An 18677-nucleotide genomic window follows, 5' to 3' on the forward strand; every position below is an offset into this window, starting at 1 on the left:
AGATGTAGGCCTAAATGAGCAATGTACACACATAATCAATGTGGGCTAGTGGGTGTTATGAGTAATATGTTGTTGGCCTCTCTCTCTCGCTCTCGCGCACACACACACGCGCACACACACACACACACACACACACACACACAAGAGCTTTATTCTACCCTATAGCCTTGGATCAAGAGTAAGACTATCATAGATGTCGATGATCGAGTCTGACTAAAAGTCTGACTCGATAGAATACATGATGATATAGTCTTGACTCTTGATCCAAGGCTAATTCTATCCTAGCTCTGGTCCATAGCATGAGTCCTTATGGACCAGAGCTAATTCTACAGTGAATCACTGCCACGGTTTAACACAGGCCTAATGCACTAGATCAACACAGCCTACACAGGCATGAGGCATCTACTGTAGTCTGCATGTTATAGAAAGCAATGCAGCAGGCTGCTATATACCCTCAGGCACCGTGCATCAACAACTGGGAAACCTGTGCACATTCTGCAATCTGCACATAAGTGCTGTGCAGAACGTGCACGCCACAAAGGGAACGGAGTTAACCGACTTACAGTATGCCTACACGGAGACCAGACCAGTCAATGTCAACGCATCCGTGCACATCCATGCACCGTTTAAAATGGACCCCCTGGATGACAAGCCCAGTTATCCCACAGACAGACAGCAAGCAGCGGGCGGACGGAAGCAGCAGCATCCTTCCTCCACGGACGGTCCTCGTCATCTTTGACGGTCTCTCTATAGCGTACCCGATGCGTAGCGAACGCGCAGGCCAACATCAGCCGCTTACAGTATAGTTCCGACCAGACAGACATGCTATATAGCTGATGCTACACGCCCATGTTAAGCATGCCAATAAGTAGGCTATTTACGTTATCTTGTATGCGATGACAATGGCAATATGCAAGTTGCAACGTTGTCAACACAGGCGTAATGAAATCAGTAAACAGGCCCGCTAGCCTGCTATAATGTCGCTTCTTCTTCTTCTTCCATCCCTCCGTGAGATCATCAACCTGACAAAACGAAAAGGCCCACGGATCCTCCTCCCCCCCTTCTTCTTCTCTGTCAGAATCTCACCCGACAAAACGCAATTGGTACGATATTAACAAACAAGGATTATAGTAAACCTGGCGCTTACCGTGTAATCGATTGCAGCGTCCGGGTGTCTAATATGAGCAGAAGCGTCGTGTCCATGGCATGGTTGATTTTCTCCCCCCCTCACTCAGTCCGACCGGCAGGACCTCAGCATCAGCAGCCGTACAATGAAGCAGTGATGAGGGCTGATGATGCTGCCAGACCCCGCCCTCCTTCACTGGAAGAGCCTGTTCGTTTAAAGCAGCAATCCGGCATGTGTTCTAATGAATGAAATGTTACTTTAACCATTGGGTATGTACGTGTTAATACAATATTGGGGTGCAACATTAATCAAACTCATCGATTCTAAAAATAAAGTGACCAAAAAGTCAATCTGAGAACCCATCGTCAAAACATAAGGAAAAACAGTGCCCTCTTTTCCATTGAAAACAGTCTGTCTCGAGAGACTACCTAAAAGTAAACCTGTTTTTTCCCTTAACCTTTTTTGTTCATCGAGTTCAATGGACGTTTTTTGTAACATTTTCTGTAATCCCAAAAGTCCATTTTCTGATTGGACAAATCAGCTCAGATCGTTGGATCCACCACCTGTTTTCGACCGGCATCCGTCCCTCTAGAGCAGAGATCACCCAGGCTGGGCCAGGTTAAACCACACTTAGTAGATAATCAATATTGTAATAGTATAGTCAATTAGTAGCCTAATATCGATCACTATTTTGGGCATATGAACAGTTTAAACAAATTCCCCAAACTTTCAAATATTGTTGAAATAGCAGATTTACAAGCACAAAGTCTCGCATATCCATACAACTAAGCATTTAAAAAATAATTGTGACAGTCGCAGACTCGAGACGAAGCTCACAGCCATGTTGGGGGGGGGTGTCTATTTAATTTTCATTGTTTGCATTAGATGAAATTGTTGGATATTGAATTGTCCTATTAAATACATGTAAGTGATTTGACTAAATAGGCTATTACAGATTACACATGTACATGTACAGTATCGTAGTGCGCCACTCGGTGGCGCACTATGAGCTTGTAGATCTGCTATTTTTCAATAGCTAAAGCATAACATAATGCTAACACCAAAAGGGGTTCCCGCCCAAAATGGGTTAACAAACCTTCAAAGATATCAAAATAATTATGAGCAGTAAGAGAACATATTCTGGATATTTACAAAAAGATCCAATAAGAAATTGTGGAGACTTAAGACAAAATTGGTCAAAATTCAAATACTTTTAATAATACATGTATCCTCATTTGCCATCATCATCATCATCAATAATTTAAACATACTATATAAATAAAATAAATTGATGAATTTGGATCAAATGTTTCAATGGTAGACTGGTAGTCAGTATAAAAACAAAAAGAGACAAACACAACATTTTGAGCTTAAGACAAGACAAAGTAATGACTCATTTATCACAATAGAACATTTCAGTACAAAGTATCTCCAATAATTCCTTGTCCTCTCTTTGGCAATGAAATAAAAGTACAAAATGTACTACTTGAATTTCACTTGTTTCAAATAAAATGAGACAGAACCAGACATTCACCAGTGCCATAAACTAGGCAAATTCTTACTTCATCTCATGACCATATTGATACCTGAATTTACCTCTGGGGATCAGGTTTAACTTTACCTTATCTTGTATTTTCTTTAGCACAGCAAAAATGTCAGATTTTTCAACTGTAAATGCTAAGGCACAGGTCATAGTTTGATCACAGTTTGCGCTCATGCTTCTCTCATGCCAGAGTGTGTGCTGTGCGAAGTAGACATGTATGAGTGTAAGGCATTACTGGTTGATAGTATGCGAGTGCGTTCCAGACATATCCGGCCAATATCAGTCAACTTCTGTCAGCCCACAGGGTCTCAAGAACTCCTGTCCTCTCTCGTGAATCCACTTGTTTGACACTGACAGAGAAGAAGAAAAGGATTAGAATCAGAAAGAAAAAATAAAAGAAGAAGAAAAAGAAGAAGAAGAAAGGAAACTTTGCTGATTTGTACCTAAATCTTATTCTTGTGAGTCTTTTTCTGCCTTTATTGATAGTACACAGTAGAGAAAGACACGGAACAGAGAGAGACATAGAAGTGACATGCAGGCAGCAATGGTCGTCAGGCTCGGGAATAGCACCTGCGACTCCCTGTCAGGTTGTACCAGAGACTTTATGTAGTATGCGCCTTAACCAGCGCACCCCCACTACTTCTGATGTAAGTAAGATTATATATACAGGTACACAGTATATTACCCATTTTATATATTATACTACGAGCCAGTCCTGCAAACCTTAGATGTCATTCGTAGCCAATCAGGATGGAATATGAATTTAACACAATCCCCGTCAGGATTAATTCAAGAATTAATACTACTAGCCCTTACCCGTTGTGAGATATTGCCCCCCTGGGTGCGTTTTCGCATTTTTAATTCACTCATAAATGTATTATTAATTTATAATTTGTTAAATTGGAAAAAGGGCTTCGTTAAGAACTCCATAATATTATGGTCAATGCCTGTGTGAAAAGTGGGAGCGATTGGTGCAGGCGGTGAGGAGATACGGCGGTGTTTCTGACAGACAGACATTCAGACATTCAGACATTGTCAGAATTATAGTATGATGATATGCCAGGATAAAATCTGAAGGAGTAATATCAAAAAATGTGTTTTACATAACTCAGCCTCCTGATGGCGCCTGAGTTAAATCTCCCAGTAATCTAAATTGAGTAAAAGTGCTTGAAGTTCAGACTTCTTTAATGAATGTTACATTTGACTCACCCCATTTGCTCCCGACTAGCACGGGACAGGCTGCGTGTCTGGTTCTGTAATCTCCCTCTCCACTCTTGAACAGATTGTACCAGAACACTGCAGTCCCCTGTGGAGAGAACGACACAGACAAACACACTAAACACATGCGAAAAGCCCAACATGGGCCAGGTCCAATATACGATATGGATGAGAGCACCATGTGTACAAAGGGATTTCACACTGTGCTCGAAATACGTGAGCATCAGAATGATATAAAAGAAAAAGATGGGCTTACTCCTTGAATAACAATATGAAAAAGAGTCCGCACACCAAATGAATGCTCCATCCGTCGGTAACGTTTCGCTCTTCCTCAGACCTTGGCCTTGTCATCTCAAACATTACCGATGAAGTAACTATACATTTGGGAGCATTCATTTGGTGTGTGAACTCTTTTTCTATTCTTATACGGTCACTCACCAGCACCCTGCCTAGTTGGTTTTAGATTTGAGTGTTTGTTCTCTTTTCCAACTTGATTTCCTATTCCGTGAAACCTCAAAATGCTGCTGACGTTACGGCTAAAACTATTTTCTCCAGAAGTGATCAACTTTAACCCTGGGGTTAAAGTCACAAATACAGAGAATAGCAGATCTACAAGCTATAGGCATCAGCTATAGGCATCAGCTATTTTTTGCTATTCTTAAAGCGATGAAGTACAGTACAATATACAGTATAGGGCTTACGTGAGTCAAGATACATGAGTCAAGATTATTATTATAAGAGAGAAAGATTATTATGGCATGAATGTTTTGACCTTGACAAAGATTGCATTTCAACATACTGTAATGGTAGAATGATGCTACACAGTAAAATCCTCAGTATTCATTGTCTCCACCAGGCCGAAGGCATGGGGAGAGAGTATGTTTTGCACTCCGTCCGTGTGTGTGTCCGTCCGTCCGTGTGTGTGTCCTTCCGTCCGTCTGTGTACAGCTAATCTCCGGCACCGTTAACCCGGTCGATGCCAAACTTTGCACACACACTCCCTGGATGCCAACGATGAACCTCTGCCCCGCATTTTCCAGAACGGCCTGTTATAGCGCCACCATGAGGCAGCTTTTCACACGTTTTACCTAAAACTGCACCGATCTGCGTGAAACGTTGCATGCACACTCCCTAGAGGCCAAGGACAAACCTTTGACCTGCATTTTCCGCATCTGCCTTTTATAGCGCCACCAGGAGGCCGACTTTTGTAAAACACATTTTTTGATATTACTCCTCCAGATTCTGTCCAAAAATCTCACAAATCGTTACACAGTATCTCTATGGTCATGTGCTCAAGTCGGATCTGTCCGATATTTCATATTCCATCCTAATTGGCTATAATTGGCTTTCACAGTTTGCAAGATTTCCCCGTTTTGAACAAAAGCCTCAAATCATGAACGCAGCATGCAATTTACGTGAAATCTTTCACACATTTTCTTACTGGGCTGAGGAATATATCCCACCCTTTTCACATTGGCCTGTTATAGCGCCACCAACAGGTTGATTTTTGCAAAACACATTTTTGGAACAAAATGCCTCAAATCATCCAATTGCCATCAAAGGCAAACATGTTTATATTACTCCTAAACATTTTGCCAAACATCTCACACAGTCCTATCCTCCTGGTGGAGACCTGTGCCCAGAAGGGCACTTTTTCTAGTTTAGTATCTATTTGTCCAGGAGTGTACATATGTAACCAAATGCATCTGTAATGAACATGAATGATTTTACTGTGTAGGTAATGCTGTGAGCTTAACCACAACATGCACTTATAGGATCCATTTTGGATACAGTTTCTCTTACACACACACACGCCACACACACGCATTACCTTTCTAGGCTGGATGGAAGCTCCAAAGTCAGGGAACACTGTGGCACCTCCTGCCTCGACGTCACTCATCTGTTATGTGAAAGACCACACATCTAGGTCACAAAACTTCACAAGACCTCCATGTGCTCTTAGAACATACAATGTCTAGCCAATGCCATGTCTTGGGACAATACACATTTGACTCCATTTGGTAGACATGTTCAGATTCAAATAAATCAAGAACTAATAAATAAGATTCAACTTTAGCATTATTATGTGAAGAGTGACGCAAATGTGTGTCATTTCCAACCGAGACATACGCATGACACATCAGTTAGAATTAATCAGTCAATGAAAACCAAGGGGAGAAATTTACATTCAAATGCCAGGCAATAATGTAACAACCCAATAATGTAATATTAATAACTACATTATGCAAAACCGGTTATTTTATTGGTCCAGAAAGTATTGGCAGTTATAACATAAATAAATAAATAGAAAAAGCCATATTGCGCTCTATGTTACTGGTATCTCTAAATGGTGTTCAAATAATGGTGTTCTTCCCATTAGCAGTACTCATTTACATAAAGTGTAGATAGATAGAAAGATTGTGTGCGCAGAGACTTGTGTGATATTACTGAACTTAAATTAAATAAACTAAACAGAGTACATCGGTTGAGTGGAAAGAAGTATTCACAAGATCTATGATCGACGTACATGCAGTGGACTACTGTTTATAATCTAGAATGTCTTATAATATGCCAGTAGATTGTATCTGTGACTTTGTGTTATCATCGTACAGCACATTGTAGCACAGTACTTATGTGAATGCGAATTATGAATGTCACCTTAGATAAATCTGCCTTATCCTCGTCTCTTTCTTGTGCTTGGCACATTATAGGCACACAAATGTGACGTCTTGATTTTGTGGTTGATTTTGCACTTTCTACTTCAATACTACACATATTGGTTGAGCTAGGGAATATGTCGGCTCCATAAAGACTCTCCACAATATGTATACTGCATGGAACTGATTGACAAAAAAGTTAATTGGAATTTTACGCATTACACTTCACATTCGTTTTGTCCACCATTACAACCTGTGATGCTACGTTATATATATATTAGATAAACCATAGGAGATAGCATAGTACTGTATGTCAATCAATCCAAGTCCACAATTGAACCAGAGTTTATGCCAATGAAATTACACACTGTAGAGTGGTGAACACCAGCGGGGCCATATGTATGATGGGTGTATGCATAAACATGATGCAAAGATCGACATGCATGAAACCTGACTCGTCTGAAGGGGGTATACAAGGAATTAACAGGGAGTACTTCAGCAACAAGAATTGTGAGGAGTGGGTGATGGCTGGTTTTAACAGTCATAACTAATTGTACTCAGAGCTAGGTGACATGACAAGTCATGTGGTTATGCTACAGTTTCATTTTAGGAATAGCAAGTAGTATGTGGGGGCGGGGGGGCCTTGGCTGTCGTCTGTTCTACAAATGCCCCTGCCAAAGAGATTACATATTAACAATATCCAATCAAATGTCATAGCAACATTTTAACGTTTGCTACTTTACTGTCAATTTACATATAGGACATCTTTATTCTTCTGCCGATGCAAACAATTATGAATGACTGTGCTGATACAAAAAAAACATCCGACACCTGTGTGGTCCAGGTTAGCGTCCAAGAGCTAGTCCAGTGGAGAGTGGTTCAGTCAGATAACTCAAATAGATTTAACCAATATTTATTATAGAATGAGAATACAAGTGTGCATATAATATTTTATCTTGGCGTTCGGCTCTGCTACATTTTTCTCCCTGCTCGGCACAATTAAACATAAAGAGCAGGGAGATAGATATACAATTTCTTTTTAAAACCATGGGGAACATAAATAACAGAGCCCACCGGTGGTGCTGGGGTGGTGGTGGGAGCAAACATCACATAACAACAACCAGGAACCATATGCAGAAGGAAGGCAGGAAGAAGCATGCAGTCTAGTGAGCTTAAATACCCCGCCCAATTGGTCAGCTGACTGCCACATCAGCGAATGACATGTGGGTCTTACACACACTGAATACACCCACATAGTAATGCAGCAGATTAACCCCTTGAGTATAATGTATGCGCCCATGAGCACAGCATGAAACCCCTCGAGTATATCTGACTGAACTAACTCCGCAAGCTACGTATCATTTATGTTCGCATGTGCATAATTCCACAGTGATGCCTTTGCCATGACATAATTTACCATGAGACATAATTTACGATGAACAGGTGCACATGTCTTTTCATACATTATGACAAAAATGTTGTCTGTCCTGTATGGAGAAGCGCAGAACAATGTGTATGCATCCATTTAAGGTGGATTCTGGGCATACTTTCATACATATGGCCCCAGAGCAAGCCCCAGAGCAAGCCCCAGAGCAAGCCATCTCATAAATCCAGGTAAATAGCGACGCGACGCGCATATACTTACGTAGTTCAAAAAAGTGGCGACACGATTTCCAGTGCCTAATCTTTTGAAAGCATCAGGCTCATCTTTCTATGAAGATAAAATTCAAGAGTAAAAACACAGGAGGATGCTCCTCGCTCACACACACATACTTACATAATTGAGGAAGGTAGCAAGCCTATTTCCATCGACCTTGAGGATGCTGTCAAAAGGACGCTGCAACAGACGTTTTCCACATTAACCCATGACTGCAAAGACTCACATTAGGAGCCCACCACTAAGGGTGCTATCTAAAGATATAATATTATCATTATCAATGCATGGCAGAAATAGATTATTATTATTTATTTATTTTAAATGATGGTTTACGTCTTAAAATTATCACTTAAAGTTAATTAAAAAACGAAATTGTTCAGTGTTGAATAATATGCGTTTTTCATCAATCATCCAGCCAGCTGGTATACTTTGTGCACTTTGGACATGAATCTCAAACAGCCAATGACTGAAGTTCACAAGAAGAAAACAACAACAGCCAGATTAGTACATTAACAGAGGGACAACCAAAAGAACTAAGAGCATGCCAGAGCACGGTAAAGATGGAAAGATTGCCTCACTCGAAAACTTACCTCACTGTCATTTTGAAAACGACCAATGACACTGATTTATAGTAGCCAATACACACACATGTATAGCAGTGATGGGAGTAAGTAACGTATTACAAGTAGCCCATTATGTAATAATATTATCTTCATGAGTAACCAAGCAATATAATGCATTACTTTTAATTAAATGTAATATTAAAGTTACAATGTCCAGTAATACAATATTTAACAATCACTGTTTATTAAATACAGACAATAATCCATAAAATGCATTTATAGACACGGTTTAGATTTTTAAGCTTCTAATTCAGTTCTACCATTTGACGTCTAGACTTGTATTTAACTTTTCAAAATACATACCCTGAACCGATAGAGGGCGCTGCAGCTTCTAAGTTTGTGTTTCATAATTTTTATCATGTAATGTTATTGGTAGAATCCACTTTGTTCCTGTTAGTTGGTGTGCTAAATGTGTTTCTTTGAGACGTTTAGCTGTGCAACATACAGTACACCAATGTGGAGAAGATACTGGAGCAATTATTGATACACTACTCCAGATATTTCACCAATATTACATGGCAATGTATAACTACCAAAACCACTACCAAAGCTAAATAATATATATTTCCCAACACTGATATACACTGTGAACACACACTTGTGTGCACACACAGATATGTACACATATGTAAGCAAGGACACACACACAAATTATGCACAAATGCACTCATGCATGCTCGCTCACAGGCCGTCACATAACACACACTGCACTTACCCTGGAGAAGTCAAAATGTGGCTCATACTGTCCTCCAACTCCGTAATTAGCAACCTGATCAGACACACACATATTGTTACAGATCTCATTCATCACATTATCAGTAGTGTTGCACTATACAATGGTGACAAACAATTAGTAGATGCATACTGCTGCAAATTGTAGCCTATACTGCAAGTTTTACAAAACATTGTCGTCATTTTTTTAATATAAACTTTGCTTCAATTATTACAATGCCTATTAAGTAAGCTAAAGACAGGCCCGGGCAGCTGGCGTAGCTGTCTGGGCACCTTACAATTTATAATTTAGGCATTTAGCAGACGCTCTTAATCCAGAGCGATTTACATTAAGGCTACATTAACCGTTGTTGATAATCCAGTATGGCAGTGTGCCGCGGGTTCGACTCCCGATGCCGACGGCCTTTACTGTGTGTCATAATCTTAATAATAATGTAAGAATTTAATGTTTCAAAAATCTCTAAGAATAATCACTCAATACCAATGAACGCGAGTCTACTGTGATGAATGAAATTAAACGAGAGTTAACAAGAGACTGACTCACGAAGCTAACTGTGATGTATGTAAAGTACATAATTTCCATTGTCCTGCATAATGCAAGCTTGAGTGTGTATACTGTTGTGGATACCAGGGGTCTTTCAGGCCAAGCTGAGGAAAGAGCAGGTACACCCACACTATATATTGAATAGAATTGCGTGGCAGATTTCATAGATGGCTTCATAGGCCCGACAGCACTATTATCATAAATATTGTGTCTGTTTGTTTACACATCTTTTCTAATATGTTGGATTCATGTTAATCTGTATGTTAAAAAATAGTCGATAAGACGATAACAGTAACTCAGCAGTCTCTACTGTGATGTATTGTACCTGTAATAACTCAGCAGTCTCTACTGTAAGGCCTGTGATGTCTTGTATCCTCTGGTTAACTCTTTGTATCACAGGGTCATCCTCAGCTTCCAACCACGCACTGGTATAACACACGCACACGCACACGCACACGCACACGCACACACACACACACACAATTCAGGTTACATTTAGTTCTTGCCACCTTTAAATGTCATCCCCAATAATAATACCTACAAAGACAAAAATAACCCTAACCCACATCCTCCAAATTTGCTACTGAGCCAAACTGCAGAAGCAGCACAACCATAGAGAGTAGCAACTCACTTTAACGCTCCAAAGACTTTATTCAAAAACAAATCTTCAGGTGATCCCCAATAACAAATACATTAGCAGAAAATGAATATGATATAGGATACAAGAGGCACGTCCCACTGGGAGGAGACCCCGGGGCAGACCAAGGCGCAGTTGGAGGAAACTCACTGGCCTTGGAACGTCTCAGGATCCCCCAGGAGGAAGTCACTTATGTTGCTCTGGAGAGGGAAGTCTGGAACACTCTGGGGGAGCTGTTGCCCCCGCGACCCAACTACGGATAAGCCGTTGAAGATGGATGGATGGATACAAGATCAATCTATTCTACATAATAGCTGAATACCAATAACTGAATGAAAAATGTGCTCTTACGAGGCTCAAAGTCATTACCCAGGTGTACAATATTGTAATTGGAGAAGATCAGCAGATTTTCATGACATTGGTGGGCATAAGTCGGTATAGCGTGGAAACCAGTCAAATCCGCCAGTACAAAAGAAAAAAAAAACCTCTGCAGATTAGTCTGGCCCTGGTTGTAATTGGATTTCACTGCTCCCAAAGTTGTACAGCACCAATCAGGGCCAAGTATGCAAATATGGGGTGGACTTTCACCATTTCTTAATCCGCCCCTTGGAAATGCAGGTTCCACAGAGAGATTCCAGTCTAATATCTACAGTATTATTAGTCTGGCCATGTGGTATAGGCTGCACCAATGAAATGACTCACTTTTGGGTGGAAAAGACCAAAGTCACAATCAAGGCCAAAACCACGAATGCATTCTAATTCAATTTTGTGGGAAATTATCAGTAAGTTGTCCTGAAGAGATGAAAGTTAAGGTCATACCTCAGGAATGGAGAGACAGAAATGTTGGTACAGGCATGGTTTGCACCTCCAGGTGTGTTTTCAAATTAATTAAGTATGTCTCTTATGAACACTACAGACAAGTACACTCTTGACTGCAGCCATTCATTAGTAAATATTTCCCAGCTCAGTGTGTTCTATCTAAGCCACTCAGTTGAAGGTACATTTGTCCATGTTTTTCTACTTGTGCGTGACTGAAGGATCAACATCGCTCAAAGAGGAGTGGAGTGGCTCAGCTCAGTCAGTTAGTGCACAGATTCAGACCATGTGATCCTGATGAGTTCGAGTTTGAATCCGACTCCTGTCATGTCTTGCATGTCTCTGACATTCCTCTCTCTCTCTACACTCTAATTAAGCAAAAATGATGTCTGAAAGAAAGAAACAAACACACACAAAAACACACACACAGAAGTTGTGACCATGGCAATCCAATGGAGTTGGAGTTCAATCTCTCCTCCAATCCAATCTCCTCCAATCCAACTCCAATCCAATGGAGTTCACCTAAATTAATAATAAATAAATAATAATAATAATACCTTTTTGAAACTCTGTAGGGGGCTGTTGTCAGAACTCCTGTTTTGGGATCTCGAACAGTGGCTCTTTCCAGCTTGAATGAGACAATAATCATTACATTTCAATTGAGTTTAAATGCTGATAAGTACACATTATCTCACTAAAACAGTGATTCTCAACCTTTTTCATTTGAAGGACCCCCCGTTTGTTATGTATTAGGCAGGCCCCCATTTGGTACCTCACTCTACAGCCTACACTGTTCTGTTCCATTTGTCCACTCTCAGGGGTATACAGACAGATTTCTAACTATCGCACATTTTAGCTGGGTACCATCTAAAAGTTACATCTACTGTAAAACTCTCTCCACCCCACCATAAAGGTTCAGCCTGGCAGTCAGAAAGTGATATGAGGTCACAGGGTGTTCCTTCAGTCCCATCTCTGCCCCTACAAGCACACATTCCCTAAATGTACAGTGTGTGTATTAAATATTGGGCGAGAAATGTTAAATCACTCAACTAAGCTGTGAACTTGCTCTTGTCCCGTCTTGTTTGCAAATCCGCCCGTTGGGAGTCTGAGAGCAGGAGTGTGTGTGTGTGTGTGTGTGTGTGTGTGTGTGTGCGAATGCTCTAGGCTCTAACAGTTCCGACTAATATTGCCTTTCCTGTTGTGGAATTGTGTTTTTTGTGCATAGTTGACATGACATTTCTTTCCAAGAAAAACAAAGAAAGGGAAGAAGAGAGAGGAGGAGGGTGGGGTGGGGGGGTGGGGGGGGGGGGGTAAAGAGATCAAGGCAGGAAAAAGAAAGGAAGTTTGAGCGCTTTTACACACAAAAAGTACCGGTAAAGGGTTTTCTTCTGTGTGGGTCTTAGATAGTATGTAAATAATATGATTTGTTCTCTCTCACCTTGGGTTTGGCCAGCTCCTTGATCCTCTCGATCTCCTGGTGAGTCATGGCCTCCAGGTAGCGTACGATGCGAGGGCTGTCCCACTCGTCCTCCTCCTTCATGGGCTTCAGCAGCAGACGAGGGTTCCGGTTGCCGTCCTGGTAGCGGCAGTGCAGACGGCTGCGTCGGGCAGTGGTCTGAGGGCCAGCGGTGGAAAAGGTACTCAATTGTTTTACTTAAACCTGTAGATCTGCTATTTGCTCTATTATTTAACATTTTTGAATGCCTATAAATGATATGCATATAATAGATTACTATTAATTACATATAATCAATTAATAAAGCGTTATAGATATAAATTGCTAAACTGTTCTTTTATTAAAATCAATTGATTTTTTTTCTTCAAATTAGTTTCGATTAACTGTTGCAATCCTACAGGGAGGGTATATTAATAGAGAGTATATATTAATAGAGACGGCACCGGATTTCTCCTCCCATCCACTTGCATTAAGTTGCTCAAAAGCGCATGAGGCGATTTCACTCCTCCTTCCGGGTAGGAACAGAGTGCATTCTGGGATTGATTGGGCCAAACACATTAACGAGCTGGCCGTTGACTATCATTGCACGCGTTCACGTGTCATCATGAACGTGCGCAATGATAGTCAACGGACCAGCGCGTTCATGTGTTTGGCCCAGCACTGCAATACCAAATTCGGCCACTATGTCCATTTCGCCTCAGGGTTTCCTCCGGGTGCCGTCTCTATTAATATATACTCTAAGGGGTGGCCCTTTCCCATTGCTCACCATTTGGAGCCCTTCCCCCCTGCAGAGGGCCTCGTAGGCCTCTCTCTCGGGGAGGTGGTCTCTGGGTCGGGCGTAGGTGTCCAGCTGGATGGGCTCCTCGGAGGCCGGTTCCTCCGAGGCCGGTTCCTCCATCCGCTGCTTGAACAGCAGCTTCTCAAAGTAGCGCAGGTTGCTTCCGGCCCGCTCGTGGCTGGAGTCTGGAAGGGTCAGGGTTCAAGGGCGTTTACCGTTATGTGTTCACACAAACAAAACTTTAATAACATAAAATAGAAAGGTAAAATAGTAGTACTAATTATTTGCGCAAGCAGAGCGGCGCAAGTACTGTTTTCGCCGTTTTCGGCTGCGTATGTCGGTGACACCCTCGGCCAATCGGGGATTGTGAATTTTTGGTGGTCCCCTCAGCCAATCAGGGATTGTGTATTGTGTATTGTTGGTGGCGTCGCTCGGCCAATCCAAGCGAGGATTGTGTATTTTTGGTGGTGTCGCTCGGCCAATCAGAGTGCAAGTTGGGAGCTTGCTGCATAATGTCGGTGGCCCCATCGGCCAATTGGATTGGCTCCATATGTTGGTGGCGTCACTCAGCCAATCAGGAATTGCGTAACTATGTATGTTTATGTAAAAAGGGTGGTTCCGAGGGACAACACCGACATATGTGGATGACGTAACCAATTTGAGTTTCAAACACATTCAAAACTTAAAATATTTAGAACTCATTGTAGTGGTGAGAGATAAGTTGCGTGCTCTGCTCGCGCACAAGTAGGCCATTCATGGCCAACTTGTGTGCGAAGCGCAAGTTGGAAGCTCGACAGAGTGCATTTCTAGTTACTTTTAGTTTTGAGGGGAGCTAGCCCCTCCTATGTCCAGCTTTATGTGCACAAACTTTGTCCTACACAAACATTAAATTCCCATTGACAATCAATGTTCAATCTTACATCATAGACAGTGTAAACACAAACATTGCGTAACACAAACATTGATATGTTGTGAGGCTTATATAGGTAGTCAAGAACCACCAATCTGTCCCAGAATATACAGTAGTATGGTCATATTTGGATTGAGGACATCAGGGATGTCACCTGCAAGCTAGTTCAGGCAGATACACTCGAGAGGTTTAAACGCATGTGCAGCACTATGCAGGTAATGTATATGACGTAGCAAGCAGCTGAACAAATCAGCGGCTATTTAAGATCATTCATTGTACTTCCTCTTAGTGTCAGTGCTTCTGAGCGTTGTATGTGAACCGTTTGTTTGCTCCCACCACCATCCCAGCACCGCCAGTAGGCTCTGCTTTCACTAAAGCTTCCATTTTCCCCCGGAGGGTTGTTATATTATATATGTATACTGTACATCCCCCTGCTAAACAGGAAGTAATAGCAGAGCCTGAACACCAGCAAGGATTAAATGTAATATTCACACTTTTATTTATATATATATTTTATTATAGTGAGTTATCTGACTGAAATTACCTTAAAAGGCAGATACAGATCTCCATCTATGGGCATTTTTACATTATACATTTTTTGATGAAAAGTTAACGTATGACGATAGTTCAGAGCGAGGATGAAACACGATAAACAAGATCAACTGCCCAACTGGTGGTCGAATGTTTTAAAAATGAGATTAGCCAACAAAAAAGATGAGAAAAGCGAAGAGGAGAAAAAAGCAGAAGAGAGAGACTTGTTCATCCACTCTGAACGGAGTGGAGGAAGCAACAGAGACAACAGCTCTTACAAGAACATCCCTCGCTTCTATTACAGGTTGCCAGCAGAGGATGAGATTGTACTGCAGAAGCTGAGAGAGGAGTCAAGAACTATGTTACTGCAGAGGAAGCGCAGAGAGATGCTGGACAACGAGGAGCTACAGAACCTGTGGTCCCTGATGGATAAGCATCAGGTGCCTCTGCTGACTGGAGAGGAAGCCATGATCAGCTATGAGGCCTTCCTGAAAGTGGAGGAGCAGGCCGGGCCCAAATGCAAACAGTTCTTCACAGCCAAAGTCTATACCAAGCTGTTCCACGGTGATCCTTACGGACGGATCTCTGTCATGCAGTTCTTCACCTACGTCATGAGGAAAGTGTGGTTGCACAAGATCAGGATATGTCTGAGTTTGTATGATGAGGCAGGACAGGGCTACCTCAGAGAATCTGATTTAGAGAACTATATCCTAGAGCTGATCCCCACTCTGCCGCAGTTGGATGGTCTGGAGAAGTCTTTCTACTCTTTCTATGTCTGCTCCGCCGTCCGCAAGTTCTTTTTCTTCCTGGATCCCCTCCGCACAGGGAAGATCAGGATCCTGGATGTCTTGGCCTGTGGCTTTCTGGATGATCTTTTTGAGCTGAGAGACGAGGAACTGTCCAAAGAGAATCAAGACTCCAACTGGTTCTCAGCTCCTTCAGCTTTCAGAGTCTATGGTCAGTATCTGAACCTAGATAACAACCGCAACGGCATGTTGAGCAAAGAGGAGCTGTCTCGCTACGGGACTGGCACTCTCACCCCAGTCTTCCTGGACAGAGTGTTCCAGGAATGCCTCACCTACGACGGGGAAATGGACTATAAGACGTATCTAGACTTCATCCTGGCGTTGGAGAACAGGAATGAGCCCGCGGCGTTACGCTACATCTTCAAACTGCTGGATGTGGAGAACCAGGGATACCTTAATGCTTTCTCTCTCAACTACTTCTTCAGGGCCATCCAGGAACAGATGGACATCCACGGACAGGAGTACGTCTCCTTCCAATATGTCAAGGATGAGATCTTTGACATGGTGAAGCCCAAGGACCAATTCAAGATCACCCTCCAGGACCTAGTAAACAGTTGCCTGGGCGACACGGTCTGCAGCATGCTTATCGACGTCAACGACTTCTGGGCCTATGAGAACAGAGAGGTGCTGGTCACTTGTGACAGCGACATCGACATCGACGACACCTGAAGATGGGGTTTATGTTTGAAGGCGACCAGCAGGAAGCCCCCAACAGTGCCAGCCATGATAGCAGGCCTACAAGAAGATGTCGGTTGAACCGTGGGAATGACTGAGAGGCATCCGCCCACCCCCCAAATAGTGACTCCAGAGGAGTGGCATTGTGTTAGAAATTAGTAGCGCTGCTCCTTGGCATAGAAAGGAGTCAGTTTAGGTGGTTCAGGCTAGTATGGATGCTTCCTGGGCGTCTCTAGGTCAGTGGTTTTCAACCCTTTTCATATCACGGTCCATTATCTCTCACTTAGACTGGAATTTAATTTCATTATGTATTGGGCATTTGAGCCACAGACCACCATTTGATGAGATTGGTTGTCATCGGAAGATTTTGTCCACAATAACAGGCAAACGTGGATCAAAAATAACAATTCTTCTACATTCTGTAATTGTGTAGACTTAGAAATGATGGGTCCATTTGGTTTCATGTTTCATGATACATTTATCTTGGGACCACCTGGAACCCCCTCAAGGACCACTGGTGGTCCCTGTACCACTGGTTGAGAACCACTGCTCTAGGTAAATGGATGTCCTCCATTTATGTTGATTTCTTTGAATTAGATGATTCTGAAAAACCTGTGGTATGTTTTAGAAAAGGAGTTTTTGTTGTATCGAATTTTATGTCAAGCTTGGGAGAGAAGACAGCACACTATATAAGTCTGAGTTATAACATTTTGGAATGTAATAACAAACACGCTGTAATTGTGTTTATGCCGGCATTATGTAGCCTGGCTAATAAGCCAGACCGAATCAGCCGTTGGCAAAAAAAGAATTGCCTGCCGGCGGATTACGGTCTGGAGAGGCTCAATTGTACGCCCATTTCCTACACCAGAGAACTGGTGTGGCCAATCGGGACACGGTATGCAATATGGGCGGGCTTTGGTACAGTGACGTTCAATGCTCGAGACCTTTGACTGACAGTAGCTCTGACCAATTGCGTCAAAGAGAAAATGTTTGAACCCGCCCCCCGGGAAACAAGATCCATACACAGCATCTCCAGACTCAAATACCACACGACAGTGTGATTTGAGTCTGGCTTATTAGCCAGGCTAGGCGTTATGAACACTGGTCACTTTGTGTGCATGGCAGGAAAATAAAATAATCAATCATTAAATCAAAAGATGGGCATAAAAAGGGACACCGACAGACGGGTACAACCATAAGAGGCAGGGGCATGAACTCCCAGACGGGTACAACCATAAGAGGCAGGGGCATGAACTCCCAGACGGGTACAACCATAAGAGGCAGGGGCATGAACTCCCAGACGGGTACAACCATAAGAGGCAGGGGCATGAACTCCCACAGACAGACGGGTACAACCATAAGAGGCAGGGGCATGAACTCCCACAGACAGACGGGTACAACCATAAGAGGCAGGGGCATGAACTCCCAGACGGGTACAACCATAAGAGGCAGGGGCATGAACTCCCAGACGGGTACAACCATAAGAGGCAGGGAGGGGCATGAACTCCCAACTTCCATCGACTTGTTACAGAGTAGACTGGTTGCCTCTATAGGAGTATTGTCCAATGAAAAGATGGCATGTATCATATATTGTGATGTCACCGTATATTGTCCAATCATATGAGGGCAATTATAGGCAGGGCCATGAAATCTTTGTCCAATCAGAGGAGAGAACAAAAAGACCAATAACATTAACAACAGTTAATAGTTTGCCTTACCAGTTACCAAACTAATAATAATCATCATCATCATAATTGGGAAAAGAAATAGCAGAACAATCTAAAGTACATGTAGAAGTGGTGGTTAGGGGGCGCCTGCTGGCCAAGTGGTCCAGGCGCATGCCATATGGCTTTGGCCTGACAGCGTGTTGCATGTTCGAGTCCCGTTCATGACGACCTTTGCTGCGTGTCTCTCCCCTTCTCTATCTCCCACTTTCCTGTCCATCTTCACTTGATACCATCAATAAAG

At 42.4% G+C, this 18677-nt stretch overlaps 2 protein-coding genes across 3 annotated transcripts in view; one reads left to right on the top strand and one right to left on the bottom strand.

The window, feature by feature from the left end:
- Positions 1 to 2322: 2322 nt before the first annotated feature.
- The window catches only part of LOC306927405 (prolyl 4-hydroxylase subunit alpha-2-like), a 38118-nt gene continuing 21763 nt past the window's right edge, over positions 2323 to 18677 (bottom strand). Inside the window, exons 7-15 of one of the 2 annotated variants that reach the window (XM_079507128.1) lie at positions 13776 to 13972; positions 12992 to 13168; positions 12111 to 12181; positions 10426 to 10525; positions 9540 to 9593; positions 8190 to 8255; positions 5719 to 5787; positions 3879 to 3975; positions 2323 to 3019 (exon numbers count right to left, since the gene is read on the bottom strand). In XM_079507128.1, the coding sequence (XP_079363254.1) occupies positions 2949 to 3019; positions 3879 to 3975; positions 5719 to 5787; positions 8190 to 8255; positions 9540 to 9593; positions 10426 to 10525; positions 12111 to 12181; positions 12992 to 13168; positions 13776 to 13972 (902 nt within the window). In that variant the 3' untranslated portion in view covers positions 2323 to 2948. Of the gene's footprint in view, positions 3020 to 3878; positions 3976 to 5718; positions 5788 to 8189; positions 8256 to 8321; positions 8382 to 9539; positions 9594 to 10425; positions 10526 to 12110; positions 12182 to 12991; positions 13169 to 13775; positions 13973 to 18677 lie in introns of both variants that reach the window. The other variant, XM_079507129.1, reaches the window with a different exon arrangement.
- Positions 15336 to 16703, top strand: LOC306928023 (serine/threonine-protein phosphatase 2A regulatory subunit B'' subunit gamma-like; the record flags this gene model as incomplete). Its single annotated transcript, XM_079507942.1, has 1 exon — positions 15336 to 16703. One exon carries the CDS (start codon positions 15336 to 15338, stop codon positions 16701 to 16703), a length of 1368 nt encoding a protein of 455 aa, XP_079364068.1.

The sequence above is a fragment of the Electrona antarctica genome (genome assembly GCF_951216825.1).
Source record: "Electrona antarctica genome assembly, chromosome: 8".
NCBI lineage: Eukaryota > Metazoa > Chordata > Actinopteri > Myctophiformes > Myctophidae > Electrona > Electrona antarctica.